Raw genomic sequence first — 15,819 nt, 5'->3', positions numbered from 1 at the left:
TTAAAATAAAAATTTATCTACCAGAGTAACACCACCGAGAAGGAGACAATGAAAAATTTCCATCACCATAGGATGTTCCCTCAGGTCCCCTGGCTGTCAATACTCTGTAAGGCAACCATTAACCTTAGTCATTATTTTGGCTTGTTCCTGAACTTCACGTAAATGTGAAGCTCGATTCCACTGTTTTTAACGGCTTCTGAATATTCTATAACGTATATACCACACTTTAATTAAGCATTCCCTAACTGAGCACTTACTTCCAACATTCATATTATGAATACTGCAAGAGGCGTGCTTGTCATACTTCCATAGGAGGGAGGCATGGTGGACTGAGAACTCCCTCGCTTCTCCCCCCTAGCGGAATCTCCTGTCTCGCTGTTCTTCACACCTTGCCTCCGAACCTACTCTCACTGTATGCAAGAGATCCGGATCACAACAGCAGTCCGCTTCTATTGCCCTCCCGGAACTGGCGCGGTTTTGACTCCCGCTGTTTCCGCTGCTGAGGGGGCGGGGCTGGGGCCGCCCTGCTGTCGCGGTCGCAGGCTGATGACGCAGAGCGCCGCGTGCTCCCCCACGTGTGCTGCAGTTATCCCGGTGTCTTGCGGGGCAGCCGGGGTGCTTTCTCTGGGGGCGTAGTTGCTGGCGCCTCTGGTGCGGGACCTCAGCGGCTCGGGGACTCCGAGCGCTAAGTAGGGAGCGCTGGTGGCCGTCGGGGACAGAGGGCCTGCGGTCATGGAGCACCTTTTCCTGGATGTGGCGGCCGCGCCGCTTCGCTTACTCGCTGCCAAGAACGAGAAGACTCGCAGCGAACTGGGCAGGTTCTTGGCCAAACAGGTAAAAGAAGGAGGGAGAGGGAAATCGGTGGGCAGATCCCCGCCGCCCCCCTCGCAAGTGCCCTGCGGCCTTGAGCTAGACGCGCTACTTTAAGGGAAGAGAGTAGCGGCGTTCTGTCACCCCGGTCCCCTTCCCAGGGCTGGTGGCCAGGGGCGGAGACGTCCGCGCGTGTTTGAAGAAATCGGAAGAAAGCTTTTGTGTTTATCTGAGAGACCCTTCCGTTCTTTCCACCGGTCGACGACCTTGCAACTCTGTGGGAGCGGTGGCTTTCCGAAAGAGATGTGGTTTGTTTTTCTTTAATTGAGATTGTATCTTTGCCCTTTTGCCGCGTATATTCCTCTAGTGTGCCAAGTCTAAGCCACCCCTGTTAGAGTGACTGTTTTTCTTTCCTGCCCCATCCCGTAGTTTTGGCCCGCCGACACGTATTGATTGCGTTCCTGCTTTGCGTGAGGCACGGCGTGGTTCTCTGAGGAGACAGAAATTCGTTACGGTCTTTGCCTCCAGGGAATTTAGCATCTATTTTTGGAGACTTCATAAACACAGAAAACCACGAAGGGCCAAAGCAAGACAGCTAGTGCTAACTGTGTGACATTAACCATAGGCATTATTAGGTGAATTGGAATCTTCTAGGAAATAGGTTTTTGGCCTTTTAAGAGCCTTCTCTTGACTCCCTGCTGTCTGAGTTGAGGACCTCTATCATGCATTTTTTTTTTTTCACGTTGCATGTTTATTTCCTATTTTATGCTTCTCCACCCCTCAATATCTTTGAGTTTCTTGATAGTAGAAAATGTTTTTTTTTTCCTTCTAACTCCAGCATTTATGATTTATTTATTCAGTCATAAATGCATTGTGTACATATATATTCCATTCCTTAGTAAGCATGGAGTGTATTTTGGGTCAGGAGCAGTAGAGAACTAACATGAGAGGCACTTCTGTTTGGTGACAACAAATTGGAAGTGTAAAGGGGAGGGAGATACCCTGGGGTTTCTGGTTTCTGAGACCCAGTGAAGGGAATCACTAAACAAATGGTGAGCTGTAGAAAGAACTCCGTTTTGATGGGTAGAACTAAGGAAAGAGATAATCAGTTTGTATGAGCTGAGCTTCTGGTGACAGGCTCCTGAGTTATGTATTGTTGCTGGACGTATTTTTCTGTAAGTGGGCTTTAGAATTTAGAGCACAGGTTCTGAATCTGGGGATCATGGACCAGCAACAGGAGATTTATGTTTCCACACCAGTGTACTTGGATGTAAAATTGGTGTTTATATATTGGGAGTAGTGTGGGGAAATGGTTTGTGGTCTTTATTTGATAAAGTTTTAGAAAATCTGACACACATGTGAGAACCACTTGTGTGGATTCTGAGATTGTATAGAAATAGTATTGGACCTGGAAGCTAATCGAAAGATCAGTTGAATTAGGAGATTAGGACAACTTTGTCTCTCCCTTTTCTTTGCTTCACATTGTCTGTCAAATTCTGTCCTACCCGAAATGTTTTTCAGGTTTGTTCCTTGAACCATTTTCAGTAATCATTTCAAGACTTTCACTAAGAAGAGTTGATAGTGTTGCCATTCTGTATTTCTCCTATTTTTGGAAACAAAACAATTTTTATTGGAAAGCAGACTTTTGAAACATGAATCTCTTTGCAGTTAATATCTGAAGTAAGAATTTTTTAGGATTGGGGGGTTTAAAAAAAAAATTTTTTTTTTTAAAGATTTTATTTATATGACAGAGAGAGATGCACCAAGAGAGAGAACACAAGCTACAGGAGTGGGAGAGGGAGAAGCAGGCTTCCCACTGAGCCGGGAGCCCGATTCGGGGTTCGATCCCAGGACCCTGGGATCATGACCCGTGCTGAAGGCAGGTGCTTAACCAACTGAGCCACCCAGGTGCCCCCCCCCCCCTTTTAATGCTCTTTATCTCAGCTGGTGATACCACCTTCTCTCTATCCAGTCACTTTAGAGAGGGGAGTGTCCTCACTCTTTTCACTCTTTTTCCTTCACATATGGCCATCTTCCATGTTTTATTTACTTAGTATTGAATCTATTCCTTTTCATCCCTCCTACCACCACCATCCTATAATTCTGACTCTATTCTAGTGTGTGTATTTTCCAATATCTCCAAGCAATTCTCAGACACAAGCTAGATGTCTTAACAATTTAACTCAATTCTGACACTGTCTACCTGGAGATAACATCATATCCCACATGTTAGGGGTTCAGTCCCATAAAACTGTGCCCCACCCTCCCCAATTCAGATGCCAATCAAAAGTCCAGGTTACCACCTGCACTTCTTTTTTTTTTTTTTTTTAATTTTATTTATTTGACAGAGAGAGATCACAAGTAGACAGAGAGGCAGGCAGAGAGAGAGAGAGAGGGAAGCAGGCTCCCTGCTGAGCAGAGAGAGCCTGATGCGGGACTCGATCCCAGGACCCCGAGATCATGACCCGAGCCGAAGGCAGCGGCTTAACCCACTGAGCCACCCAGGCGCCCCACCACCTGCACTTCTGACACTGGCTGTGGATTGCAAGTTCCTACAGGCCCCTCCTTGGGTTTGATTAAATTGCTAGAGTGGCTCACAGAACTCAGAGAAACATTGTACTTACTAGATCAATGGATTATTATAAAAGGATATAAATCAGCAACTGCCAGATGAAAGAGATGCATAGGAAAGGCTATGTGAGAGGGAGTGCAGAGCTTCCATGCCCTCTCCAGAGGTGACACTTTATCTCCACATATCTGAATCTTCTCTGACTTGGAAGCTCTCCTGACCAAGTCTTTTGAGGTTTATATGGAAACTTATTACGTAGGTATGATTGGTGAAATCTTTAGCCATTGGTGTTGGAACCCACCGTCCAACCCCTGTCCCGTAAGGTGGAGGTGAAGGTAGGACTGAAAGTTTCAAAACTGTAATAATTTAGTTGGTTTTCTTGACAACTAGTCCCTATACTTGGGTCTTTCCAAAATTTACCTCCATGGGGCACCTGACTGGCTCAGTTGGTAGAGCATACTGCTCTTGATCTTGGGGTAGTGCGTTCAAGCACCATGTTGGGCCTAAAACTTATTTTATTTTATTTTTTTAAGATTTTATTTATTTATTTGACAGACAGAGATCACAAGTAGGCAGAGAGGCAGGCAGAGAGAGAGGGAAGCAGGCTCCCTGCTGAGCAGAGAGCCCGACGCGGGGCTCGATCCCAGGACCCTAAGATCATGACCTGAGCGGAAGGCAGAGACTTTAACCCACTGAGCCACCCAGGTGCCCCTAAAACTTATTTTAAAAACCAAAAAAAAAAAACCAAAACAAAAAAAAACCCCAAACCCATAAAATTCACATCCTTAGCATAAGAGCATAACAAAATACACCTTTACCACTCTCCTCATAGGAAATTCCAAGGGTTTTTAGTAAAATGTACTATTATAAATTATGAGCCATCTGGGTGACTCAGTCCGTTAAGTGTCTCACTCTTGGTTTTGTCTCAGGTCAATATCTCATGGGTCGTGAGATCAAGACCTGGTCCCAGCTCTGTGCTCACCAGAGAGTCTGCTTGAGGATTCTTTCCCTCTACCCCTCCCCCCATGTACATGAAGCTCTCTTTCTCTCGAATAAATAAATCTTTTAAAAATGCTTTATAAATCACAGTTTTGCACATCCTTACCTCCTTCCTCACTGTCTGTGTTCAGGAAGAGCAGAGTGCTTAAGATAATGGACCTGAAGGATGGCTGAAGATTAAATCTATTCTTTAATTCCTTTTGGGGCCTTGAACAAGTTACTTAACTCTCCTGAGTCTCAGTTTCTTGATATATTACATGTGGCAGCTGCTAAACAATTGCAAGGATTTCGGAGCCGGACTGTGACATGGATTGCTAGTTCTGCAGCTAGCTTTGTGACCTTAGACCCCGCCCCCCCTTTTTAAAAGATTTTATTTATTTATTTGCCAGAGAGAGAGAGAGAGAGGGAGAGCGCACAAGCAGGCAGAGTGGCAGGCAGATGCAGAGAGAGAAGTAGGCTCCTGGCTGAGCAAGGGTCCAATGTGGGACTCCATCCCAGGATCCTGAGATCATGACCTGAGCCGAAGACAGTCGCTTAACCGACTGAGCCACCCAAACGTCCCAACCCCCCTTTTTAAAATTTTTCAATATCCTTATCTATAAAATGGGGATATTACCACTTTATGGGTTGCTGTGAGAATTAGACTCCTAGACTATAGTAAGCACTGTTTATAAAAGTGGTTAATGATTATTGCTATAAATAAGATTGTTGTAAGAGCTAGATAATGCATGTGAGGAGCTTACCAAAGTGCTTGGCACAAAGTAAATAGTCAATACATGTGAGCTATAATAATAATAATAATAATAATAATAATAATTTTTTGAAACTGCTTTATTGAGATATAATTCACATACCTTATACTTCATCCATTTAAGTATACAGTTCAGTGGTTTTTGCTATGTTCACAGAAATGTGCAACTGTTATCACAGTTTATTTTAAACTGTGGTATTTAGATATTTTCATTTTTTTCCTAATTTTTAAAAAATTTATATAAGTAATCTCTACACCCGAGGTGGGGCTCAAACTCATGACCCTGAGATCTAAGAGTTGCATGCTCTTTCGACCGGGCCAATGAGGCACCCTGACATTTTCATTATTTCAAAAGAAGCCCCCATACCTTTTAACTCTCATCCCCCCACACTGTATCACTGTGCTCTCCCAAATCCTCCCGGGCAACCATTAACTTATTTTTCTCTCTAGGTTCTCTATTCTGCTCATTTAATTTAATAATTATCAATAAGTCATCTGAATCTGTTACCATTCTGTATAATAGCTCCCAATTGTCTCTAGAATAAAAATCCAAGCTTTCTAAAATGGTGTATGGTATATGAGCTGTTTTTTATTTTTTGAAGTTTTTAAACTTAGAAGTTTCTTTAAAAAAGGGGGGGGCGCCTGGGTGGCTCAGTCAGTTAAGCGTCTGTCTTCGCCTCTGGTCATGATCCCAGGGTCCTGGGATCGAGCCCCACATCAGGCTCTCTGCTCAGCAGGGAGCCTGCTTCCCCCTCCCTCTCTGCCTGCCTCTCTGCTACCTGTGCTCTCTCTCTCTCTCTCTGACAGAGGTCAAATAAATAAATAAAATCTTAAAAAAAAAAAAGGCTTTATTTATTTAATATCTACACCCAACAGGGGGCTTGAACTCATGATCAAGAGTTTCATGCTCTTCTGACTGAGCCAGCCAGGTACCCCAAAGATAAAAGTTTATTAAAAGAAGCTTTTTCTTCCCCCCTGTCAACCTTATTTCCAGTTCTTATTTCAGGTACTTTTTTTTTTTTTTTTAAAGATTTATTCATTTTACAGACAGAGATCACAAGTAGGCAGAGAGGCAGGCAGAGAGAGAGAGGAGGAAGCAGGCTCCCTGCTGAGCAGAGAGCCTGACGTGCCCCACGTCAGGCTGAGCAGAGAGCCTGACGTGGGGCTCGATCCCAGGACCCTGGGACCATGACCCGAGCTGAAGGCAGAGGCTTTAACCCACTGAGCCACCCAGGCGCCCCTCAGGTACTTTTTTAAAAGATTTTTTAAAAAATTTATTTGACAGAGACAGAGAGAGGAATAGAGAGTGAGAACAAGCAGGGGAGCAACAGGCAGAGGAAGAGGGAGAAGCAGGATCCTCATTGAGTAGGGAGCCTGATGTGGAGCTCAATCCCAGGACCCTGGGATCATGATCTGAGCTGAAGGCAGAGGCTTAACGGACTGAGCCACCCAGTTGTCCCTGTTTCAAGTATTTTTTAATACAACCTAGTGGTTTTCGACTGGGGTAATTTTGCCCCCAAGGGCAAATCTGGAGACATTTTTGGTTATCACAACTGGTGGTGGTGCGGTTGCTTCTTGCATATAGTGTTTAGAGGCCAGGGATGTTGCTAAATACGTTATGATGTATGGGATAGCCTCACAAGGAATTGTCCAGCTCCAAATAGCAGTAGTGTAGATTAAGAACGAAACCTTAAATATACCTACACTTAATAACAGAAGATCAAAATCCCTGAAACAAAAAGTGACAGAAGAGGAAAAATAGGCAAATTCACAATTATAATTGGAGACTTTGACACTCTATGCTGAGTAACTGATAGAACAAAGACAGAAAACATTAAGCATGTGGGATACCCACTATCAACAAACCTGACCCATTTGACATTTATAAGAATGCTGTGCCCAGTAACAGTAGAATACATGTTCTGCAGATCTGAAACAGTCACCAAGATAGAGCATATTCTGAGCCATTAAACAAGTCTCAATAAATTTAGGAGAATTAAAGTCATGCCCAAATAGTCAGTGACCCCAATGGAATTAAATTAGGAAAAACAAACAAACAAACAAACCTGAAAGGTATTGGCAAAATCCCTAAATGTTAGAAATTGAAAAACGAAATTAAAAAAAAAAAATGGTTAAAGGAAAATCACTGGGAGAGTCAGAAAGTATTTTTTTTTTTTTTTTTTAAGATTTTGAGAGAGAGAATATAAGCTGTGGGGAGGAGCAGAGGGAAAGGGAGAAGCAGACTTCTCACTGAGCAGGGAGCCCTATATGGGGCTCAACTCCAGGACTCTGGGATCATGACCAAGGCAGACACTTAACTAACTAAGCCACCCAGGAACCCCAGTATGCAACTTTTGATCTCAGGATTGTGAGTTCATGCCCGTGTTGGGTGTAGAACTTACTTTAAAAAATTAAAAATAGGGGCGCCTGAGTGGCTCAGTGGGTTAAGCCGCTGCCTTCGGCTCAGGTCATGATCCCAGGTCCTGGGTTCGAGCCCCGCATCGGGCTTTCTGCTCAGCAGGGAGCCTGCTTCCTCCTCTCTCTCTGCCTGCCTCTCTGCTTACTTGTGATTTCTCTCTGTCAAATAAATAAATAAAATCTTTAAAAAAAAAAATTAAAAATAACCTGGCGATTCACAGACCTGTACCCCTGGGGCTAATAATACATTATATGTTAATAAAAAAAATTAAATACCAAAAAATTTCTTTTAAAAAATTTTAAGTTAAGGGTTCCTGGGTGACTCAGTCAATTAAGTGTCTGTCTTCAGCCCAGATCATGATCTCAGGGTCTGGGGATCGAGCCCAGCATCTGGCTTTGTGCTCAGCAGTGAGTCTGTTTGTCCCTTTACCTCTGCTCTTCCCCTCTGCCTCTCCCCCAGCTCATGCATGTGTACACATGTGCACTCTCTTTCAAATAAATAAAATCTTTAAAAAATTTTTAAGTTAAATTAAAATTTATTTTCAAATTAAGCATAGAGTTACATGACCCAGTAATCTTACTCTTTGGTAATGTAAAAGGTTAAGAGTCATGAGTATATTACAACTGGTGCAAAAAAAGCAAGCAATGAATATATGCCCATGAATTTTTTGTACCCAAATGTTTATAGTAGGTGTTTTTTTTTGTTTGTTTGTTTTTGTTTTTTTGAAGAGCGGGATTAAAAGAGAGGAGGGGGAGGGACAGAGGAAGAGAAAGAAAGGTAAGCAGGCTTCACGCCCAGCAGGGATCCAATGCATGACTTGATCTCACAACCATGAAGTGATGACTTGAGCCAAAATCAAGAGTCGGATGCTTAACCGACTGACCCACGGAGGTATGTGCCCCCATGGTAGCTTTTTTGATGATAGCTGGGAACAGCAAAGCAGTGAAGATAACGATCAGCATGCAAATGGATAATAAAGTTGTGATTTATTCATAGTGAAAAACTGCCAGTAGTAAAATGGAATAAATTATTGAAGCATTTAATTACATGGATGATTATCAAAAGTGTTATACTGAGCAAAAGAAATTGGACAGAAAAGAGCACATACTGATTACATTTATATAAAGTTCTAGACTCGTTTAATTTGTGGTCATAAAATCGTATTATTAGTTGCCTGTTGGTGAGGGGATTGACTGCCAGGGAACAGAAGGGAACTTCGGGTTTGATACTTCATTTGGGTGGTGGTTACACAGGTATGTACATATAACAAAACTCATCAAACTATAAATGGATGGATTTTATTGTAAAGTATATGTCAGTAAAGATTTATTTATTTATGTTCGTTTATTTTAAAAAAAAATCTAAATATCTGAGGGCACCAGCCTGGCTCAGTTGGTAGAGCTGCAACTCTTGATCTTGGGTTAGGGGTTTGAGCCCATGTTGGGCATAGAGTTTACTTTTAAAAAAAAAAAAAAAGCTAAATATCCATTTCTTTCTTTCTTTCTTTTTTTTTTTGTTAAGATTTTGTTTATTTATTTGACAGACAGAGATCACAAGTAGGCAGAGAACCAGGCAGAGAGAGAGAGAGAGAGAGAGAGGAAGGGAAGCAGGCTCTCCACTGAGCAGAGAGCCCGATGCAGGCCTCGATCCCAGAACCCTGGGATCATGACCTGAGCCGAAGGCAGAGGCTTTAACCCACTGAGCCACCCAGGTGCCCCAGTATCTATTTCTTCTAACACAGTTTTCCAGGTTACCATTTTTTAAAAAAAGATTTTATTTATTTATTTATTTATTTATTTATTTATCTGAGATAGAATGAGCAGGGGGAGGGGCATAGGGAGGAGAGGGAAAACCTCAAGCAGACTGCATGCTGAGTGTGGCCTGACACAGGACTAGATCCTGGGACCCTGAGATTATGACCGGAACCGAAATCAGGAGTTGGGTGCTCAACCTACTGAGCAACCCAGGCACCCCAGATTACCTTTTGCAGTCAAATGCTCTACCACTGAGCTATACCCCCACCAGATTACCTTTTGAAGAGAAAGTTCATAATGATATTCTCTCTGGAGCTTTTCCCCTAATGTGCAAGTATCCATTTGTATAACATGTCCAGGATAGTTGCAGTGTTTTCATTTTATAGATGATGTGTTTCTTTTTCTTCACAATATAACTACTTTTTATTTATTATTATTATTTTAAAAAATATTTATTTATTTATTTGAGAGAAAGAGAGAATGAGAGTGAGCATAAGCAGGTAGAAGACCAGAGGGAGAGGGAGAAGCAGACTCCCCACTGAGCAGAGAGCCCAATGTGGGGCTTGATCCCAGGACTTTGGGATCATGACCTGAGCTGAAGGCAGATGCTTAACCGACTGAGCAACCCAGGCATCCCTACTTTTTATTTTTATTTTTATTTACTTATTTTATTTTTGAGAGGTGAAGGGATGGGACGGGGCAGAGGGTTAGGGGGAGAGAATCTCAAGCAGGTGCCAGTGCCCGGCATGAAGCCAGATGCAGGGCTGGCTCTCACAACCATGAAACCATGACCTGAGCCGAAATCAAGAGTCAGATGCTTAACTGACTGAGTCATCCAGGCACCCCTACTGTATACTTTTTACATGATGATATCTTTCGTGGGCATGTTTATAGGGACATTCAGCAGTTGAAAATGTCATGTCATGCCCCTGTGAATCATGACCAAATCTGCTAAATTTTCTTGTAGGACTAATACTGATAGAAATTGTTCCAGTGTAATATCTTTCCCCCATCAGTGCTTTATTCAGAATTAGTTGTTTTATGAGTTAATGCCCTGTATTTTGGAAGATTTCGTAAGAGCTCAGGTGTAAGTGACCTTTCATGAGTGATAATTTTGGAAAAAAGTGTTAAATTTTTGCATATGGTATTTAGGTTGTGTTCAAGCTGCACTCTTATGGATAACTGTTTAGTGTGAAACTCCTTAGAATAAATTCATAGCATTGGATTTGCTGGGTCAGCATTGGATAGCTTAAGCAGTTTAAATCTGCAGTCTCATTGTCCGCGGCAAGTGTTATGTAGATCTGCGTGTACACTAGCATCATGAGACTTTTTACACACTTCAGTTTTCCTTGTTATTCTTATGAACATTCTGAGCTCAAGCACTAGAATTTTGTGGTCTATTTCATCTTGCATATCAAAGTGTAGCTGTCTCCTTTGATTTCTATTTTGTTTGTTTATCAGAGGCTGAAGCCTTCACAGGGATATCCTCATTCATTTTCTGGAATTGATTTCTTACCTCTGTCCTTCCCTCAAGAGAGCTGGCAGTTTTGCCTACTAACAGCGAGATTTTTGTTTTGTTTTGTTTTCCCCATGCAATTTGTTTTCCTTCAAGAGCAAAGGAGCTGGAGGAAATACTGAATTCTCTGGGAAGTATTGAGACCATGAAACAGATTATTTTTCAGGGAAGCTGTGTAGCATTTTACATGGAATTCAGGTATCAGTACTTTTGCTATAAACCCCAGTGGACTGAAACTTCTTTGTAACAGCCTTTTACTTTAGACTTACTGTAATCTTCTACTGCAGAAACCCCCATTGTGTTTTATAAGGTAAACTCACCTATGAAATCTGGAAATGGATGTTTTGATTCCAAGCTAGGACTTTTTGCTATTCTGCATAGTGCAAATGAGGAGCATTTACATAAGATACATTGTTTTCTCTCAGGTGTGGACACCTCAGGATCGCCAGTGTATCCTGAATACCTTAGCCCAGTTACTTCTGGATAAGGACTGTACTGTGCTTGTTGGTCGCCAGCTGCGCCCTCTTCTTTTGGATTTGCTGGAAAGGAATGCTGAGGCCATTAAAGCCGGAGGCCAAGTCAACCACGATCTACACGAACGGCTCTGCGTGTCGATGAGCAAACTCATCTGTAACCATCCTGATGTCCTCCCGTGAGTAACAGTTTTTTCTTCACATTTCTCCATGAGGTAGTAGAACCAGCGCTCTCCTGGGAAATAAAAGAGGAGTCTGAGTTGAGGAGAAGGGAAGAAAGGAAATAGAAGAAGAAAGATAAGTGGTACTGTTCTATAAAAATAATCACAACAGAATCCCTTTATCCATTTACTATGTTCTTTTTAGTCTTGGCCATCAGGACAGGCCTGGAAAAATGGCCAAGACATGTTCCCTGCCGTCAAGAATTGTATCATCTGGCGAGACATCCATATAAGGCAATTTAATTATATTTATTTTAAAAGATTTTATTTATTTATTTGTCAGAGAGAGAAAGAGAGAGAGCATGCGCACAAGCAGGGGGAGCAGCAGGCAGAGGGAGAAGGAGGCTCCCCGCAGAGCAAGAAGCCTGATGTGGGACTCAGTCCCAGGACCCTGGGATCATGACCTGAGCTGAAGGCAGCCGCTTAACCGACTGAGCCACCCAGGTGGAGTCCCCATAGAAGGCAGTTTATTTATTTATTTATTTTCCTTAAAGATTTTATTCATTCATTTGACAGACAGAAATCACAAGTAGGCAGAGAGGTAGACAGAAAGAGGAGGAAAAGCAGGCTCTCCGCTGAGCAGAGAGCCCAAAGCGGGGCTCGATCCCAGGACCCTGGGATCATGACCTGAGCCGAAGGCAGAGGCCCCAACCCACTGAGTCACCCAGGCACCCCTAGAAGGCAGTTTAAATGAATTTTAGCTGAAGTTCTTACAGCATCCACTTCAGAAGGTTATAATTTTTGCTTGCTAGAGCAGCCTCGGGTGGTTAGAAGAGCCCTGGCGTCCTTTTTAACTTTCTATAATAATCTATCCAAAGCAGTATTGTAAGAAGTTGTCTTAGAACTGAATTATTTTTTTTAAAGATTTTATTTATTCATTTGAGAGCGTGAGCAAGCAAGAGAGCACAAGCCGCAGAGGGAGAGGAAGAAACAGGCTCCTTGCTGAGCAGAGAGCCCAACATGAGGCTCAGTCCCAACACCCTGGGATCATGACCTGAGCTGAAGGCAGACTCCCAATCGACCGAGCTGCCCAGGCACCCCGAGAATTGGATTCTAATATGTTTCCTGGGCTGGTTCACCCCTCCTTAGGCAGCCTGGTGTTTGTCCACTTCTGGGAAGTCACCATATTGATGGTAAACTTACCATGCACACCAGATCTGCATATCAGATTTACAGTCCAGAAGTCCTCCTGCCTTATCCTCCCAAACAGTTGGGGGCTACAGGGACATGCCACCTCATCTGCCTTTGTCTTTAACTTAATAGTAAAATATCGTTTGTGTGGAATAGTCAAAGGGGCAGCCAAATGAGTGTTAGAGTTTTTTTAGTTGAGAAGAAAGAACTTTCATTCTAAAGTTGAATAATATCTGTGCACTAATAAGAGTATTTCTTTTTTTTTTTTTTAAGATCTTATTTGAGAGAGAGAGTGTGCATGCAGTCAAGCCTGGGCAAGTGGGCAGGGGTAAAGGGGGAGGAAGAAGGAGAGGGAAAAAATGTGAAGGAGACTCCCCACTGGATGGGCAGCCTATTGGGGGAGCTCTCTCTCATGACTGTGAGCCACCCAGGTGCCTCTAAGAGTATCTGTTATATCCATATCTTTTTTTTTTAATTTTTAAAAATTTATTTATTTGTCAGAGAGAGAGAGCACAAGCAGGCAGAATGGCAGGCAGAGGCAGAGGAAGAAGCAGGCTCCCTGCTGAGCAAGGAGGCCGATGTGGGACTCGATCCCAGGACCCTGGGATCATGACCTGAGCTGAAGGCAGCAGCTTAACAGCTTAACTGACTGAGCCACCCAGGCATCCCTTAATTGTTTTTATCAACATAATAAGTACACTTTGGCTTTCTTGGAAGTATGATCTCTAATCTGGTTCTTGAATAAAGGGAATAAGAAATGAAGGCTTGGGAGAAAACCAGAATTTGTATGAGCTTTTCTAAAAGGGGGGGAAAAATGAGCCCAGGTTAATGGAACTGGAAAATACACAGCAAACATCAATGTCATACTTGGTAATTAGGAACATATGCTATGGGTTGATTGAGGGTTGAAATTGTGGCCTCACTTAGTGCTTTAATCATTTAGATGTACTTGTCTGTGGTACCTTTTCATAAGGTATCCCAACTATCCTGTGCTTACCAGATGAGATTGACATGTGGGTAACTTGAGCCCCCATTTCTCCTAAGCCTTTGTGATAGAATGCTTCTGGATTGTGTTTGAGAATCATTAAAATGATGGGTTAGTTTGATTTCCCATCTGCTTCAGATTTTATGTTCTTATTAAATGCATATGAACACACCCCTATTTTTTCTTCTTTTCATTTTGCCAAGGCCGTATATTTTACTTACACTCCCATGTTGTTCCAAAAATTATATAATGCAGTTTATGAAAGTGCCCATGATAGAGTAACTTAAAATACAAGCAGAAAAAAGAGCTGTGTGTGAATGAATCAATGCGTGTTTTAAAATGAACTATAGGCCGTGATGTAGAATGAGATTTTGATTTTTAGTTTTAGGAATTATAGTTGATTAATTCAGCATGTGCCCCAAATTTCCTTTGTGGAGGAAATAAACTTAATGTATTAGGAATATACCAAATATATTTAGATAAGATATAGTCATTTATCCAGTAGGTAAATAGGTAAACATAGGAGACCCTTGTTTTAAGCCCTGGGCCACATCATGGGGGTAAAAGTATAATGGGTTATTGTATTTTACAAACAATTGAATATAATACACTAATAGAGGTGTGTGAGCCAAATACTTAAGGGGAGGAATAAAATCACTAAAGAAGAATGTGTGTTTTCCTCTTGGAAATCAGAGAAAGTTTGTACTGGGGCAGATTTTGGAGGAAGAGCAAGGAGAGGAAGAATAAAGAGAAGAGAAATAGGATGGCAATGAAAATCTAGGCTTGGGGGGAAGAAGAGACTGTACAGAAGGTACTTTGACAAGCTCCCTAGGGTCCTAATCCCTGCCATTCATTTACAGGTCCATACCTCTTTCTGAGCTCAGCATGTTTGAGGCTTCCATGAGGTACCTCAGTGGTCTTAAACATTCTTTTTCTTTTTCTTCTTTTTTCCTTATGCTGTTTACTCATTACTGGGTGCCTCTCCCAACTTTATTTAGATAACAATTGAGGTATATTTTTGTTGACATATAACATTGTATAAGTTGAACGTATATTACATAGTGATTTGATACATGTATATATTGTAAAATATTTACCATAATAAGATTAGTTAACACATCTTTCACCTCACATAATTACCATTTTGTTGCTGTTTGTTCATACTGTTTTTGCATCTAGAATCCTCAAACATATGTTTTACTCTGGCAAATTCTTTGTTAGGACTCTGGGAAAGCAATCCCAGCTGTTGATGCGTTCCCTATTCTAACGTATTAGGTTTCCAGGTTCCTTTTTTTTCCCCCCTCAATTCAATTTTTTTTTAAGGAATCTCAACACCCAGTGTGGGTTTGTACTCAAAACTGTGAGATCAAGAGTTGTATACTCTATCCAGGTGCCCCAGGTTATTTTTGAATTTTTTTTTAATATTTTATTTATTTGACAGACAGAGATCACAAGTAAGCAGAGAGGCAGGCAGAGAGAGAGGAGGAAGCAGGCTCCCCGCTGAGCAGAGAGCCCAATGCGGGGCTCGATCCCAGGACCCTGGGATCATGACCTGAGCCTAAGGCAGAGGCTTTAACCCACTGAGCCACCCAGGCGCCCCTATTTTTGAATTTTTGACATAGAATGTCATATTGAACATCCTTCGGCATGAAATTTGTGGATCTGTGGTGGTGATTAGGAATGTAGATTTTTAAAACAATGATGTTGTTTTAGTAATAATATATATTTATACAGGATTTTGTAGTGTTTAGGTATATGTTTTTAATCTTTTTTTTGGATTTAGTGGTAGACCACTTCCTCTTTTTTTTTTTCCTTAAGTTTGTTTATTTTATTTTTTTTCTTTCTGCACTCATTGTGGGGCTTGAACTCACAACCCCGAGATCAAGAGTCTTATGTTCTTCCAGCTCAGCCAGTCAGGTGACCTTTAATCTTTATATCGTAACATCTTCAGTAATGTCATTGTAAAATCTTATTTTTAAAATCTTTAGAGAGGTTAACTAAATTGTCCTAAATGTCAGAGCCAGAACTGGACCACAGGTCTTATTTCTAGATGCTAGGAAAACTATGATGAGTTACCCAAGTGAGTGGCTCATCCAAGATTAGATGTTTAACTGGATGGTATTCCTTGTCGCACTTTTTTAAGATTTTATTTATTTATTTGACACACAGAGATCTCAAGTAGGCAGAGAGG

At 41.9% G+C, this 15,819-nt stretch overlaps 1 protein-coding gene across 4 annotated transcripts in view; it reads left to right on the top strand.

The window, feature by feature from the left end:
- The first annotated feature begins 558 nt into the window (after positions 1 to 558).
- The window catches only part of MDN1 (midasin AAA ATPase 1), a 173,424-nt gene continuing 158,163 nt past the window's right edge, over positions 559 to 15,819 (top strand). For 3 of the 4 annotated variants that reach the window (XM_047734448.1, XM_047734449.1, XM_047734447.1), the window contains exons 1-2: positions 560 to 834; positions 11,244 to 11,470. In XM_047734448.1, coding sequence (XP_047590404.1) covers positions 733 to 834; positions 11,244 to 11,470 — 329 coding nt within the window. In that variant the 5' untranslated portion in view covers positions 560 to 732. Of the gene's footprint in view, positions 835 to 11,243; positions 11,471 to 15,819 lie in introns of all 4 variants that reach the window. The other variant, XM_047734451.1, reaches the window with a different exon arrangement.

This window comes from Lutra lutra, chromosome 6 (genome assembly GCF_902655055.1).
Source record: "Lutra lutra chromosome 6, mLutLut1.2, whole genome shotgun sequence".
Lineage (NCBI taxonomy): Eukaryota > Metazoa > Chordata > Mammalia > Carnivora > Mustelidae > Lutra > Lutra lutra.
The sequence above is the reverse complement of the archived record's forward strand: the minus strand, read 5'-3'. Positions and strand labels throughout refer to the sequence as shown.